Source organism: Talpa occidentalis, unplaced genomic scaffold, assembly GCF_014898055.3.
Source record: "Talpa occidentalis isolate TD23 unplaced genomic scaffold, MPIMG_talOcc4v2.1 talOcc4.3, whole genome shotgun sequence".
Taxonomy (NCBI): Eukaryota; Metazoa; Chordata; class Mammalia; order Eulipotyphla; family Talpidae; genus Talpa; species Talpa occidentalis.
The window spans coordinates 134,533,746-134,549,007 of NW_023603184.1; the positions used below are offsets into that span (position 1 = coordinate 134,533,746).

At 39.0% G+C, this 15,262-nt stretch overlaps 1 protein-coding gene across 8 annotated transcripts in view; it reads right to left on the reverse strand.

Annotated features, from left to right (window-relative positions):
• FN1 (fibronectin 1) overlaps positions 1–15,262 on the reverse strand; it is a 67,409-nt gene that overhangs the window by 24,050 nt on the left and 28,097 nt on the right. For 4 of the 8 annotated variants that reach the window (XM_037523998.2, XM_037523996.2, XM_037523995.2 and 1 more), the window contains exons 19-26: positions 14,803–15,075; positions 13,120–13,386; positions 9,501–9,595; positions 7,939–8,107; positions 7,142–7,228; positions 4,715–4,906; positions 3,135–3,407; positions 1,802–1,984 (exon numbers count right to left, since the gene is read on the reverse strand). In XM_037523998.2, the coding sequence (XP_037379895.1) occupies positions 1,802–1,984; positions 3,135–3,407; positions 4,715–4,906; positions 7,142–7,228; positions 7,939–8,107; positions 9,501–9,595; positions 13,120–13,386; positions 14,803–15,075 (1,539 nt within the window). The remainder of the gene's footprint in view (positions 1–1,801; positions 1,985–3,134; positions 3,408–4,714; positions 4,907–7,141; positions 7,229–7,938; positions 8,108–9,500; positions 9,596–13,119; positions 13,387–14,802; positions 15,076–15,262) is intronic. The other 4 variants (XM_037524002.2, XM_037524001.2, XM_037524000.2 and 1 more) reach the window with 1 other exon arrangement.

A 15,262-nucleotide genomic window follows, 5' to 3' on the forward strand; every position in this document is an offset into this window, starting at 1 on the left:
GAGGCACAGGGGAATGTCTATCTTCCAGTCAACAGTTCATCTGTTGAAGCAATATCCTAATGCTACAGCACCATCGACTATCATTTACTCCTCACGACAACCCTACCTCTTTAAAGCAATTTCATGGCCATACCATAGACTGAAAGTGTTTAAAGTGGACAGTTTGATGGGTTTTGACAGGTGTGTAAACTTGTGAAACCATAATTGAATTCAAGATAAGGAATATATCCACTACCTGTCAATGTCTGGTTTGGAATTATCCCCATTTTGCAAATGAGAAAATTGAGGCACAGAGAAGTTATCTTTTTTGATATACTTCCCCAAAATCATACAGTTGACTCAGCCCAAATAAGAGTTCTTAACAATTAACTTTTGAGGAAAAATTATATTCTAAAGGGCAGGTGATTAGGTCTATCCTATTAAGGTAAAAACAAAATACTTAAGAAAAGTCAAAAACATATTCTATGACTTATATATGCTGTTGCAGTAGGTTTCTGCATCACACTTGAAGAAAGGTGTGAGGTGCCAAGGAAGGTAGAGTAAGTTTCTAAGTTTTGAATTCCTACTTCCTAGACCCCATTCTCTTCCAACCTATCTCCCCTCAGTCTTTCTGCAATGGCCACTGCAGGTCTGGAAAAGCACCAGACTAGAAAAGCTGCAATGCTTGGATGCCACTTTCCTCCTCTGCTTAGCCATGGACAATTTACCTAGCTGCAAAATAGGATAACAATGACATCTTGGGAAGGGAGGGGGCGTGGAAACTATGTTGAGATCTAGAGCAGGATCCAGAATACAATCTTAAAACAAATGATGAACATGTGACTGGTCTGTGGCTAAGATGGGACAGACAGCAGTCCTAAAGAAGATGCCGGTGTATTGAGTGGCATTATAACTACTGATTCCAGAGTGTTTAGAACAGAAACAAAAGCCCCACTGAAAGGCAGACAGAAGGATGTTCTCACTCTCAGTTACAAAATATGCCACTGGGACTGTGGTGATGCTGAGCTGTCTCTCATTCCCTAAAATATGGTATGAAAGACAGAGGATGTTTTCAGACCATCATCTGGTAATGTAAGTGAATGGGAGCTATTTTCGCTTATGTAGAAACTATTGCTGTTCTCATTTTTGTATTTACTATCACAGTGGAAATGATGAGAAGCAACACTGACATGAAACACAAGCCATGTTGCAGCCTACTCTTATTTTCTTTAATAAAAGATGCCTGTTTCAAAAGAGTAGGTACTAGAAAGTAACAATTTCCATAAATTGTTGTTGTTTATTTTAATGTCAGTTGTTTCCTAAGCCCTCAAGCTTCAGAGAAAGCCTGCCAACAGATACTTTTTGAAGTACAAATTAAACTTCCAGCTCTTTTTTCAAAACAGCATCTTGGTCCATCATGAGTAATCAGTCACTGTCTCTAAAATTTCAAATGCTAGATAACCTGTTGATACATTTTTTTAAAACATGGGAATGAAACAGATATAGTGAAACTATTTTCAATCCCCATTTTCTTTTCTTTTCTTTTTTTTTTCTCTCTAAATACTTGGTCATATACTTTCTCTTGACAATCATTTATTTTTATGTGCTTATTTAGAAGCAGACTGTGAAGCCTCCTAACTTCACTGGTGGTGTTTTTCCACTATGATTTTTCAAAAGTTATAGATATCAAAGATATTAAAATAGCCATAAATATAAGATCCTTCAAAATTGGCAAAGGCTCAGTTTGCAGGTCTTAATCTTACAAATTCTTCCATTTTGCTCTCGCTTAGAATTTATTGAACAGATACACTGGACTGCTTACTTGTTAAGACCACTGCATTATCTGAAGGAGAAATCGACAACTCTGCAACATCTTCCTCATTTCTCACAGGTGAGTAACGCACCAGGAAGTTGGTCAACTCAATGGATGAAGGGGGTGCCCAGGTGACACGCATGGTGTCTGGACCAACATTGGTGAAGCGCAGGTCAGTGGGAGGAGGGACAGCTGGTTTCAAACAAGAAGGGAGACTAAGTTAATGGACATTTAAGATGAACGCTAATAGAAATAGCTGTAAAGGTGAAACCGGTATTTCATGCATAAGGGAAACAAGTCATATTCATGCAAATAGTCTAATGTAAATCTAGTCTAGATCATAGTGAACTACTGTTAAAAATAAAACACTAAACAAAGTACTGTTAGGCCCCTTTAACCTTTCTGCCATCAAAATATTTTAAAGAATAATTTTCATCTACTTGCAAATATGTTGATTTTTAAGTATATTATTAATACCACTAAGATTATTTGACCCCAGGCTGAAGAGGCTTAAGTTGCCACACAGCAAAGAGAAACACAGCAGTACTCTCCAAAGATACACATGCACACAGACAACAAGACAAGAGGGTCCTACAATTCCCCTTGACATGAGATAACTACAACTACTGGCTTAGTTACAGGTTCATTCAGTGAATTCTACTTACAAGTGAGAAGGGCTCATGCAAATTGGTTCTCAGCATGTTTCTTACCATGCAGGGCAGAGAACCTTTATAATGTTGCATGCTCATCCCCAGACTGTGGTTAAAGAGGAATTTCTTTACTTTGCCATGGCAATGAAATCTAGAAAGTTCCAGTTTTCTTTCTTCCCTCCTCAAAACAACCCCCCTTCCGCTGTACTGTCATCAATTTCAGTGGAATTTTAGTCCCATTGAAGTCCACTATGAAGGAGGAACACAGTGGGGTTTATTAATACTTCATCAAGGAAGAACATGCTGGAACATTTGGAAGTCTATTTCTTATGACTCACTGGTACTCATTATACAATCAGTGAGATTCATGTGAGATATTGAAAGAAAAAAAGACATAAAACTCCAGGTTGGCAAGTTCAACGAATCTGCCATTTTGTCTGGTAGACCAGATGTCTCTACTGCTCTAGCCTATTCACATTGAGGCTCAAATGAAAGTGCACTCGGGGCTACTTGCATGTCTCCAGCCCATCAGGTTAGCAGGTGCATTCAATTCCTTATACCCCTATTTCACCCTTTCTTCCTCTTTGGCAAATTGCTGGCTTTCCCCTGGAAACATCCATATTTAACCACAGTGACTGGCAGCAACATGCAACACCATTCTTGTCTCAAACACAGAAGTTTTCAAAATTCACCCGTTTGTTGTGTCAGTGTAGTAGGGGCACTCTCTCCGCCATTAATGAGAGTGATAACGCTGATGTCATAGCCGATGCCCGGCTCCAGCCCTGTGACTGTGTAGTATCCTACTGAGGAGTCCACAAAATCTTCAAAAATAGGGATCCCTTCTCCTGCCGCAACTACTGTGATGCGGTACCCAATAATGGTGGAAGAGTTTAGCGGGGTCCACCTCAGGCCGATGCTTGAATCGGTTATATCAACAAAGCTTAGGTCAGTGAGTTGGGGCACCTCTATTGAGTTACAAAGCAAAGGAGGGGGGCAAAAGAAGAGGCAAAAAAGAGGAAAAAATAAAGCAGTGTACATCAGGTTACTAGTGGTAAAATTGGTGGAAAGATAAAGCAATGATGGTAATATGCACTTTGTTCCAAAGTATCTGAAAAGCAAACTTCCTAAGCATCATGAACAGTTTGCCTCCCTGGGAGAATAAAGAAGGTTATAATAATTCTTTTAGGGATTTTCTTGCATTTTGAAAATGTCTCTAAACAGTACAGTTTGAATCTCTCAGTTTCCTAAACATGACAGGCCTGTTTAGAATGTCAAAACCATTCCTAAAACCTAGACAGGACATCTAGTAAGTAAGCAATGTGTAAAGAATTCTAAAACCTTTTTAGTAGGAAAATGAAGCTTGCATGAAGAGGGTTAAAAAAAAATCAGTGGATGAGTTTTTCTTTCTTTCCCCATTCAAAAACTCATGACCACGTAGTACTGACCATGCTGGTGCATTATGAATGTACGGGGCGAAATGTGCCATTGAAAGCACATTCAGCTCAAAGACAGGCCTGGATCCCCAGCCAATGCCAATAATTTGTTTAATTCATCATCCAAGTTATTTAATTAGTATTGGTAAAAGCATTTTAGGAATAGTGTAAAGAGAAACATGGTCTGTTTCATGCTTTCATTCCATGAAAAATAATCCAGTTTTGGAAACACAACAAACCTCTCCCTAGACAGGTCTTTTCAATGTTGCCTTTCAATCCACATGAAAGGACACCTGGAAGGTGTGGCCTTTACTTCTTTTTTTTTTTTTCCTAATTTAAAAAAAAGAAGGATTTGAAATTGCCAGATGAAGAATTGGGTGCGCCAACCAAATGCTATTTCAGTGTTATCATATGGAGACAAAATCTATTTTATAGGCAGCTGTTGAACATTGATAGGGACTGTCAATTCAGGCACAAATGTACTGATGGGATGCATTTACCACATTACTTTTAGCTGTCAGTACTGAGTGCAGACACTTGACATTGTTTTAGTCATATTTCCACGTGAGCGGACAGTACAGAATTAATGCCGTGATGGCCACTCCATTACATACCCACCCAGACACAGCTTCCCAGTGAAGCACAGACAGCAAAGCAGTGTTAACAGCAAGCATTTGTCCAAATAGTTGCTCTGACTTCATGATTTTGGAGAGTGTGGCTGGGAGGTCAGAATTAAGCCCCAAATATATTTGACACACTCAACCTTTGGGGATAAAGATGCTAATCCCTACTCTTATTGGAACTGCCACTCTGAGGATAACAGCTTATTTTTTCATTACCTGGGGTGATGGTATCAGAGATAGGGACACTTTCCTTGTCACCCTTGACAGTGTAAACACTGACATTGTACTCCATGCCAGGATTCAGGTTTTCAAAAGTACAGGAACTCTGATTAGCATCGACCACTTCTTCCAAAGAATATCCCTGCTGGTCATCTGTTGGGGTGGTGGTAATTCTATAGCCACTGATGTCTGGAGAGAACAAAAAAGAGAATGTCAGTGCAGGCAGCATTTATAACTCGGAGCATGTGGAGGTTGATTCCAAGAAAGGACCCACAAAGGGGAATGGAGAAAGGATCTGGTATTGATAGAGGAACCCTTCAACCATTTGGTGCTTGCAATGATCCTTCGAAGCAGGTATTAATATCCTCAGTTTAAAAACAGTCTTGGGGCCCTCCCCGGTGGCGCAGTGATTGAGCGCTGGGTTGCAAAGCTGCCCGCAGCCTCTGCAGTGCCAGTTGGATCCCCGGCCCCTGGGCGAGGGTCCCACATGGCGCGCAGACCTCTCTTGCCACCCACTGCTCCCCTTAGCAGTGTACTTCATGAGTCTGCCTGTTCTGTTCCCCGCTCTGGCTCTGGTGAATTCTCTCACCCTCCTGCACTTCTGACTGTACCCAGTGCTTTTATATATAAATAAATAAATAAATAAATAAATAAATAAATAAATAAATAAATAAATCTTTAAAAATAAAAATAATCTTGGAAGGGTGGGTGATTACCACAGGCTTTTCTATCTCCAAATTCCATGCTGCTTCTACCACTGCCCTTCTCTCCCTTAATGGGCTATCTATCTGCTGCGCAGCTGAGAAATTGCCATTTTACTATGGAATGGACCCCAACCTTAGGCATATTTGCCAAAACAGGTTCTCCTTATTTATAAAATCTGAACCTAGGAGATTTATAAGAGGGAAGTAAGGAAAAGAGAAAAAGTGAAAAACAAAAGTAGTTAAACTGATTCTAGAGAAAGAAGATTAACTGCTGAAGGCTTCAGGAATCAAAGGAATAGAGCAGGAAGTGTGTTCAGCAGGAGGATATTCCAATTATCACAGTATAACTAGAGGTCCCCGGACAGACGGAAAGTAAAACTAAAACAAGAAAGTATATTTAAGTTAAACTTACCAAAGGGTAAGGAAGTGATGGTGTATTTTGTCATTGGGAAGAGGGAGAACACTCAGGGGCTATATCCAAGGAAACCCAAGGAGATAGGAAATAAATGTTTAGGTCATTACAATTACTAGTAATGAACCAAAGAGGCAGGCTGGGCTGTCCATTAAGATGAAATATTAATGATTGAGCTGCTAATAAGCATGAAACTTGCCAACTTAACGTTTCAAACTTGACTAGAAATAATATAGTAATTTGACTGAAATAGTGTAGTTTTGACTTAAATAATGTTTCCACTGAAAATGAAACCCACCAAAAACATTCTCCTCAGAGGCAGATGAAAAAGTATATGGAGCTAGTTATTTCTGTGTGATTTCACACACTGATCAGAGGTAGAGGTAGTTAGCTAGGTGCCCAAACAAAGGTTAAGAACTGCTATTAAAAAAATTACAGTGAAATAATCCAGTGATGTGTATAAACATTAATTTAGAATTGTGAATGAGTATCCTGATTCTCAATAGTCATTTCCCCAATAAACCTAATATTAAATGTTAAAATTGCATTTTAGGTGACATTTCTCATTTAAAAAGACTTTTATGTGGGCTTGGAAAAAAGTCAAGAATACCTAAAATTTCTCCTGGCATTCTATGGTACATTATGCTAATTGAATATCACCATAGATATCTTTAACCGTTTTCGAATTTTATAAATTTTTCCTAGGCGTGAACAAAAATTTCTGACAAAAGCTTCATTAAAAACCTTAAAAACAATGTTCAAATAGATTTAAGTTATAACCCCACATCTGTAGTACTTAAAATTTGTGACTATGAATAAGTCCATTTTTTGAGTCTGTTTTTTCAGTCTATAACATGGAACATGTCTTCTTTTCCTCACCCTCAGATTTTTGTGATGAAACCCAGAATAAAACATTTGTGAAACTACGCAAATAGACTCCATGATAGCTCACAAAAGGAAAATTATGTAGTATGACTTTAGCTATTTATTTGGAAATTTTGAATGCAACTAAAGAAAAGTCACCTTCTAGAATGCTTTTCCTCAGCTCTCAAGATTCTCCACAGCTAGTTAAGGATCTGCTTCCCCCACAGTCTAGTGCATAATGAAAATCTTAGTGCATCCTGTGGTTTAAATAAATATGCAGTAAAACATCTGACAAGTTGCTCTAGGATGGACATTCAGATATTCCTGAATGTTTTATAGAGAGCTGGCTACTTGTAATTTTGATTCTATCTTTCTCTGAAAGGAACAGTTTCTAAAACCTTTGTTGGGGAAGGCATGTTTGCCCTCTGATCCACCCTGGCTTACCTGGTGTGGTGGTTCTCTCCCAGGAGACAATAAGCACTCCAGTGTCAGGGTTTGTCTCCAGGTGCAAGTTTGCTGGTGGAGACAATGCTATGAAGCAAGAAAATTTTAAATTAAAGGTAAAATCAGCAAAGCACTTGACCTGTGAAATGTTCTCTCTCTCTTCTTTCCTCCCTCCCCTATTCCTTTCTTTCATTCTTTCTAAAGAATCAGTAAAAATATAGATGCTATTCTATGAAATCATAGTGGGCAGCAATTGTCTGACAGCTTTTTTTTATAACAATTAATGACTTTGCAATGATATTGGCACTCTGTCTGGTCAGTTCATAAACCTTACTGACATGGAAAGAACATTTCTGAAGTCAGGGAATACATGGCATAAGTTGAACTTGCTAGTCCAAATTTAGAAACACCCATGCTGTAGGTAGGAATGGATATTTTCCCTATGCCATTGTCGTAAGTGATACTGGGGGCCTCCCTGGTGGCATAGGGGTTAATCTCAGAGCTATCACTACTAGGGTCTGAGTTTATCCAGGGCCAAGGAGCTGACCCATATGTACAACAGACTGCTCCTGTCTCGCCCACTACTCCCCTTAGCAGTGTATTTCAGTCAGTCCACCTGTTCTGCTCCCCACTCTGTGCTGGTGAATCCTCTCACCCTCTGCACCTCTGGTCTGCACCCCAGTAGGTCTGTGCATACATGCATGCATAAATAAATCTTTTAAAAAAATGATACTAGCTAGTTTAAAAAGTGGAATAGCTCTAAAAATCACAAGAAGAGACATGATAACTTCTCTTACGTGTCACCACTTTGTCAACAATTGGGGTGTCTCTCTCTTGCCCATCTCTCAGGACTGTGATGGTATAAATGTATTCCACGCCTGGAGTCAGGCCAGATACAACAATGCTTCCCGAGTCTGAAGTCACTTCTCGTGGAGCTTCTCCTCCCTGGCTTGGCCGTACACCCAGCTGGAAGAAAAGCAAACACCCAGAACAAAGATTTACCAGCTGGCTTGCTGCTGAGAGGCTATGCCTGTGCCTAACAGAATGTCAAGTGAGCAACTGCACGTATTTTTATTGGGGAACACATTAGGGCCTTTAGCTAGAAATTCCCTGAACTGGGAGGTGTCTTCCAAAACTACATTTAGGTGGCTTGTGATGGAAAGTTCCAGAGAAATATCTTTACATACTGTTTTTTTTTTTTTTCTAATTTGCATGACAACTAATCTGAAGTATGCAAGGACTTTGAATCACACAGCAGTTCATCTCCATTTTCTTTTTGCTGGAAGAAATTCTCTAGCCTTTCTCTTTAATGAGTATTAACACCCAATTCTCTTTTTTGTTGACATTTAAAGGTATCAGTCCCTGTAACATATTGTATTGCAAAAATACTAGTTTGGAGAAGCATATTCACACATTCAACTACTAGATGACACATTACAAACAAAGAATTAAAATGAGTGTGTCCATGATTTTAAATCCCTTTAAGAATTTATTTCAAAAATTTCAGCAATATTGTATCATCAAATAGTGTTCAACTCTATAGAAATTCTTTGTAGGTTCTGTGGTATCTGGGAATGACAGTATTAAAAGAAGTTTAAAAGATATACTGGCAATCTTCAAAAAGAATTCTTCTAAAAATAAATAACATAATCATCAATGTGGCCATTTACATACCTCAAAAAGCAAGTGATCTTGGTGTTTTTTTAAACAAACAATCATGAAGATTTAGTTTTGATTTTTAATCGTAATAAATATTTCTCACTCCATATTCTATATGGCAAAGAAAGGAGTTCTTTCAAATTTATTCATTTGTATTCGGCACTTCACTATTATCATTACTTTAAAGAACATGAATCCAGATCTCTACAGACAAGACCTTAATCTTCTGTTCTATTAAGAGATTTACCCATGGGGTCTTGGCAAGACAAGATGAAACCAACTGTATGAAAATGTGATTTTTAAGTGACTATGAGTTAATTGGTTTCCCTAAATTGGCTTTCATGAACTTACTGACACTCATTTAGAACAACACATCAAATGGGGTTTCCCTTATATATTTTTAAATGTTGCTCCCTGGGGAAAAGAATAGAGAACATGAGATAACAACAGCTCCATACTGATTTTTAATCCTTTCCAAAGCATGTTCACTGCCTCTATCCATCCTCCAAGAATTCAGTGAGGAAGAAATATGTGCAGAGCAGAAGTATCGCTCTGCTTGGACCACCTGGTCAGAGAGATATGAATGGCAGCAGATAACAAAATGCAGGTCTCCTGACTCCTGAACATCCTGTTTCTACCACATCCAGAAACAGGGTACCTCCAGGCTGGTTCACAGGGATAAGGACCATCTACAGTTTACCTTAAAACCAATCCTTGGAGCAGGCATCCAGGTGATCACAATGGTGGTCTCCGTCACCTCTGTATTGTAAGGTGGAATGGAGCTCTGAGGCTGCACTGTGAACCAAAGATCAATGCATGTGATCAAACCCTGAAATCACAATTGTGCAAACTAGATAAAAAATATTCTTAAGGAGACGCTCAGCTGAACCAACTAGTTCTGGATTCAGGATGTAACATCTGTGCCTTTGTTATGAGAATTTAGAGGTCAGTGTTTCTTCAACTTTAATGGGCCACACAAGCCATCTGAGACACATTACGTATGAATGGCTGAAATAGTGTGATCCTCCACATTTATACACGGGGGGGGGGGGGGGCATGCATAAATGTCTTCCAGTCTCTACTCAGCTCCAGTAAGTTGTCTTTCCTTTGTCATCTGGGAATTCACGGCCAGCATTGTAATTTTCCATTGTTTTTTACAGTCTGGTTTTAATGGGCAATTAAAAACTTATTTAGAAAATAAAGTGTGGAAAAAAATATGTGCGTGGGCTACTTTGTAATAACTCTTTAAATGGTTGAGTTGAAGCACTACTGGGTTAGTGACCTGTTTCATGAGTATGTTACTATTTAGATGGAGCTTGGAGGGGAACTAGGATGGGTGACCCATGATGACTTCCCAGCCTCTCTGAAATCATATACCACTTGGCTGCTGTTGACTTTGCCAAAATGCCATGGTCAACTCTGCATGACCATGTTAATGGCTATAACAAATAGTTCAGATAGCGGTTGACTTCTCTCACTGAGCAGCTATGAAAGCCTCAATGCTTTAATAAGTTACATTCTTTTCAACCATCTTAGACTTGAAGACTGGGCGTTTTCTGTTGCTTGAGCCAGCCAGCAAGAATCTTCCCTAGTTTAAGAGGATGCTCTCTTCCCAGGAACACCATTACGGGAAATTATCCAAACCACAAACCCACAAACTGATGTCAAACAAAGGATGTAATTGTAAGTATAAGGTATGGGTTCTGGCAGGTCTTGTTGGGTGAAGAACAGACTGGTTGTTAAAGAAATAAAATTTGCCCTATTTATAAGGACTCACTGAACTCTCCCCAGAAATGGCATCCTGCCTCAATTCTTCTCACATTTGATGTGACGAATTTAGCACAAGTTATAAAACCCAGAAGTTATTCCCAGAATTCAGCTGGAAAAGACAATAAAAAGCTACAGAAACTTAAAGCAATTTCAGAAATATGCAAGCGCTGCTGATGTTGATAGCCTGCGGGAGTGCTTGAAGTTCAAATGAAGTTGTAGAACTCTGCTTGTGAAGGTTTATTTAAAACAAAGCTTGGTTGAACTGTTTTCATTATCATTCTTTCCTCAGTGAATCATCAATTCAGCAAATAATTTTTGAAAGTATACTATGTACAAGGCTCTATGTTACTCTTTCTCCAATAAAATCAGTTTTGACTCTCAGCACCTCAAATACAACTATGTTATTTATGTATTGTTTAGAGTATAACACAATATGTCCAATGTATCAGTCTCCAGAATTAGCCTGGAAATAGCTTATATTGACCTACCCACTCCACTTAACTGTTAGTATTAAGAATGCCTTTTCATTTGTAGGCATTCTGTCCAACAAAGGAAAGAACATAAAAGATGTCTTATGTTAAGAAGTACAAAAGATAACAATATGATTCTACATTTAAATATGGAATGAGATACAGTCAGTAAAAGACCATATTTACTGAAATCGCCATTCAAAAGCAGTAAAAAGCAGCAATAAGAAAAAGGTATTTACAAGAATACAAAGATATAGATGATTTCATATTAATAGATTTTAGAGTAGCTTAGGAGCACAATATAAAACAGCAAAATTTTAAGTTATTCTTAGAAATAAAAAGCAGATATTCGTTGCCTAGGATTACCAGTAACTTAAGGAAAAAGCTTCATTAGCCTACCTTCACACACCAAATACAAAAAGTGGACATGAATTTTTGGTAAATTATGAATTTGGGGGCCTCCCCGGTGGCACAGCAGGTTGAGCACACAGCGCTGTGAAGCTGTCTGCAGCCTCTGCAGCGCAAGTTCAATTCCCAGCTTGCCAGGGAGATTCCCACACAGTGCAGCAGACCTCTCCTGTCTCGCCCACTGCTCCCCTCAGCAGTGTACTTTGGTCAATCTGCCTGTCCTATTCCCCACTCTGTCTATGGGGAATCTTCTCACCCCACACACCTCTGGCCTGTACCCCAGTTCTTGTATAAAAAATAAATAAATCTTAAAAAAATTATGAATTTCTACAGAGAAAAGCTTATGGACAATTTCTTTGGGAAATAAATTCCATAGTTATTTACAAGCTAAGCTTAGATTTACTTTTTGAATGCTTTCTAACATCTATATTTTGAAATTAGAGGCAGATTTGTTGAAAGCTTAAAAAAATTGCAAAGTGGTTCATTGTTGATGAAAAAGTGCTATGTTAGGAGCTTCTGTAACTCAAAATGTTGAGTTAAAAATAACAAATAATGCTCAGCTAGAAATAAGGGATCCCATAATTCTTTGTAATGTAAATGAAATGTATTTAATAGAAGCCTTTACTGTTCTGTAGCTATGTAAGAGATTCAAAGCCACTTGCCATAAAATGTTGAGCAAAAGGACAGATATGACCAAAAATTGTCAGTATTTTTTCCTCTGTGGAATTTCAAGATGTAATTTTAAGAAAGATAAAAAAACAAAAAGCAAAACAAAAAAAAAAAAAAAAAAAACACTCTTCTGTCAGTACTTAGAAAGGAACAATTTACTTGGCTTTCTGTTCTGCTGGTTTCTATTCAATTGGTAGATGTTTTTATTCTATACCTGCTGCTATTATTTGATACCCAAAGCAGTAGAATATAGGCATAGGTGCTAATTTTTCGTATTCACCAGTATTTGGTAACTTAATTTAATACAATAGATTCCAACTTTCAAATAACTGGGAGCTTTAAACTACGCAACATAAAGTCCTGGTCCCAGAGGGAACATAGAACACACCGCTTCTTTCATCAAGAAGATCCTACTTCAATAAAATTATCTACTGAATTACACAGTGTGCTTCATGATTTACATTCTGGCACAAGCTCCTGTCCAGTAACCAACAGTTCATGGGGCGAGCAGCAGTACGTAACTCCTTCTCTAAGCACCACTTTCAATCTTTTCTTAAATAAAAAAAAAATAATAATTTTTAATTTAAACCTCATACTAAGTTTTCAAGTTAACTTTTATTTTTTTTTAAACTTTCTTTTTTTTTAAGTTTTTTTTTTTTTTTTTTTTTTAATACAAGCACTGGGTACAGTCAGAAGCGCGGGAGGGTGAGAGAATTCACTGGAGCCAGAGCGGGGAGCAGAACAGGCAGACTGACAAAGTACACTGCTGAGGGGAGCAGCGGGCAGCAGGATAGGTCTGTGCGCCATGTGGGACCCTCGCCAGTGGTCGGGGATCAAACCGGCACTGCAGAGGCTGCGGGCAGCTTTGCAGCCCAGCACTCAACCACGGTACCACTGGGGAGGCCCACAAGTTAACTTTTTAAAAACTGGATGAAGAACAGCACATGCATATAGATGAGAAGCTATGACATCACAAGAAAAGGCATTTGAATTCTGACTTACGAGTATTAAAGACCCCGGTGACTTTGGGGCTCTGCTGGTTGCCTTTCACAGCCATAAGGGTCACTGTGTATTCAGACCCAGGCTGCAGATTCCTCAGGGGGTACTGAGTGGCCGTTGGCCCCACATTGTACTGCTTAGGCTGGCCCCCACGGGTCAGAACCAAGGTCAGTCGGTACCCGGCTATGCGGGCCCGAGGCGGAGTCCAGCTGACCATGACGGTGGAGTCGGTCTCATTGGTAAACTGGAGATTAGTGGGGGCATCCAGTTCTAGAAAATGAAGATAAAACATGCTAAGAAATAGGTGAACTTCAGAAATTATCACACAGAAGTCCTAAAGCTTGGTTGAGCTTTCTACATTTTCTCTTGGCAAGGTTAAAACTAAGTAACAGTCAATCCTTGGAAATATTAAGCCATGAAGAATGACATAGATCTTGGCAAAGCTCTGTGTCAGTCATGAGAAATTGCTGACCCTTTTTACTTGACTTTGATCCGATGGAAAGTCTAATTTTCCAGCAGGACTTTCCCATCACAGAAATGATACTAACAGTATAGAGATGGCATTAAAAAACCCAAAACCACACACACTTAAGAACGCCATGATTTACTCCATTCTGAAACAAATAGGAGTCAAGTAAAGAGGGATGAACCTTCTAAAATGAGGGCAAGAAGAAATTACAGAAGGGGGGCTCCTATTCTTCAAAATATCAACTACAGTGTAATAAACTACAGTGTAAGCCAATGTTACCCAACCTCTATATAAATTAAAAGGTGCTTCCTTTTTCAAAATTTTTAGAACTCTTTTTACTTTCTATGAAATTATTTATTGAATTTATTGAATTTTTTAATTGCATGAATGGTCCTTTCCTGGAGAAATATGTCACATTCATATGATCATTCAGATTAGATGATAATGATAAACACAGAACTTTGGGTCCATGGCAAGACACTGGTGAGTTTGAGCATTAGAAAGAATCACATCTGTTGTGAATGCTCTTAAGTATGATACGTAGCAGTTTTTCTGAATGATTTTAAATACTTTTCAGCTGGAATAAATGTTTAAGAGGTAGTCAGTATGATAACTGGAAGTATGGATTTTGGAGTGAAAAACAAAAACAGAAACAGTTCTGTATGGATCCAGCCTCATCGCTTCCTAGCTCTGTGTCCTCACAAGTTTGAGAATGCCTTTAGGTCTCCAACATAGAAAATAGTAAGAACTTCCTTTCTGGATCAAAATGAAGATCCAGTATGAGAATAATGCTTGTAAATAACTGAGCGGAAGGACCTGGCTCCTAATAAATACAAAATGCTTTCACAATTACTATTTGTAAATAATTCTATTATAAAAACGTTATGAGCCTACATTTGAAGTCTGATGTAGATCGGGTTACTTATACAAAAATGTACTCAAAATGTCAATCCAGGCTTTCATTAGCAAAAAAAAAAATTAGGTTCTCTTAATTCTCTCTCCACTGGCATGTGTATTTGGGAAATAAATTACCGCTTAGCATCTGGGAGCTTGTCTGAGTTGAACATGCTTTATGTTCACAGGTTTCCTTATTGGCTGAGTATTTTCCTATTTCTAGAGGCAAACCTGGGCATAAACCATGTGCCCCACATGCACCACAGGCTGGAAGGGAGGGTGGGGAATTTGGGGTGGAGGTCAGAGTCAAGAGCAGGACTTACTGGTGGTCTGTTTTGCCGTCAGAGGCTTGCTCTCCCTCCCCTGGTTCACAGCGAAGACATTAAAGTGATAGGTGACCCCAGGAGTCAGCCCTGTTATCTCTGCAAAGGCATTCCTGCTGATGGGCAGCCTCTGCCCGTGCTCCCCAGGAAGGTTGACGGGAATCACCTCCACGCGGTACCCGGTCACTGGGCTCTCAGGAGGTGTCCACATGATGGTGATCTTCACATCTGTCACTTCTACAAACTGCATGTCCTTGGGTGGGGGCACTGCATCTAAGAGACAAAGGCCAGTTGGTCATTTGCAATTCCTGCTGAAGTTTGTGTTTAAAAAGCCAGTTTCCTGGATGCATATGAAGGCAATTAATTCATAGCACCTCTTATTCCAGAGCAATGCTAAAGTTGTCTCTTAACCAGAGAATATTATTTGCTGCTGATTTCACAGTTTTGTTATACTGCTTAC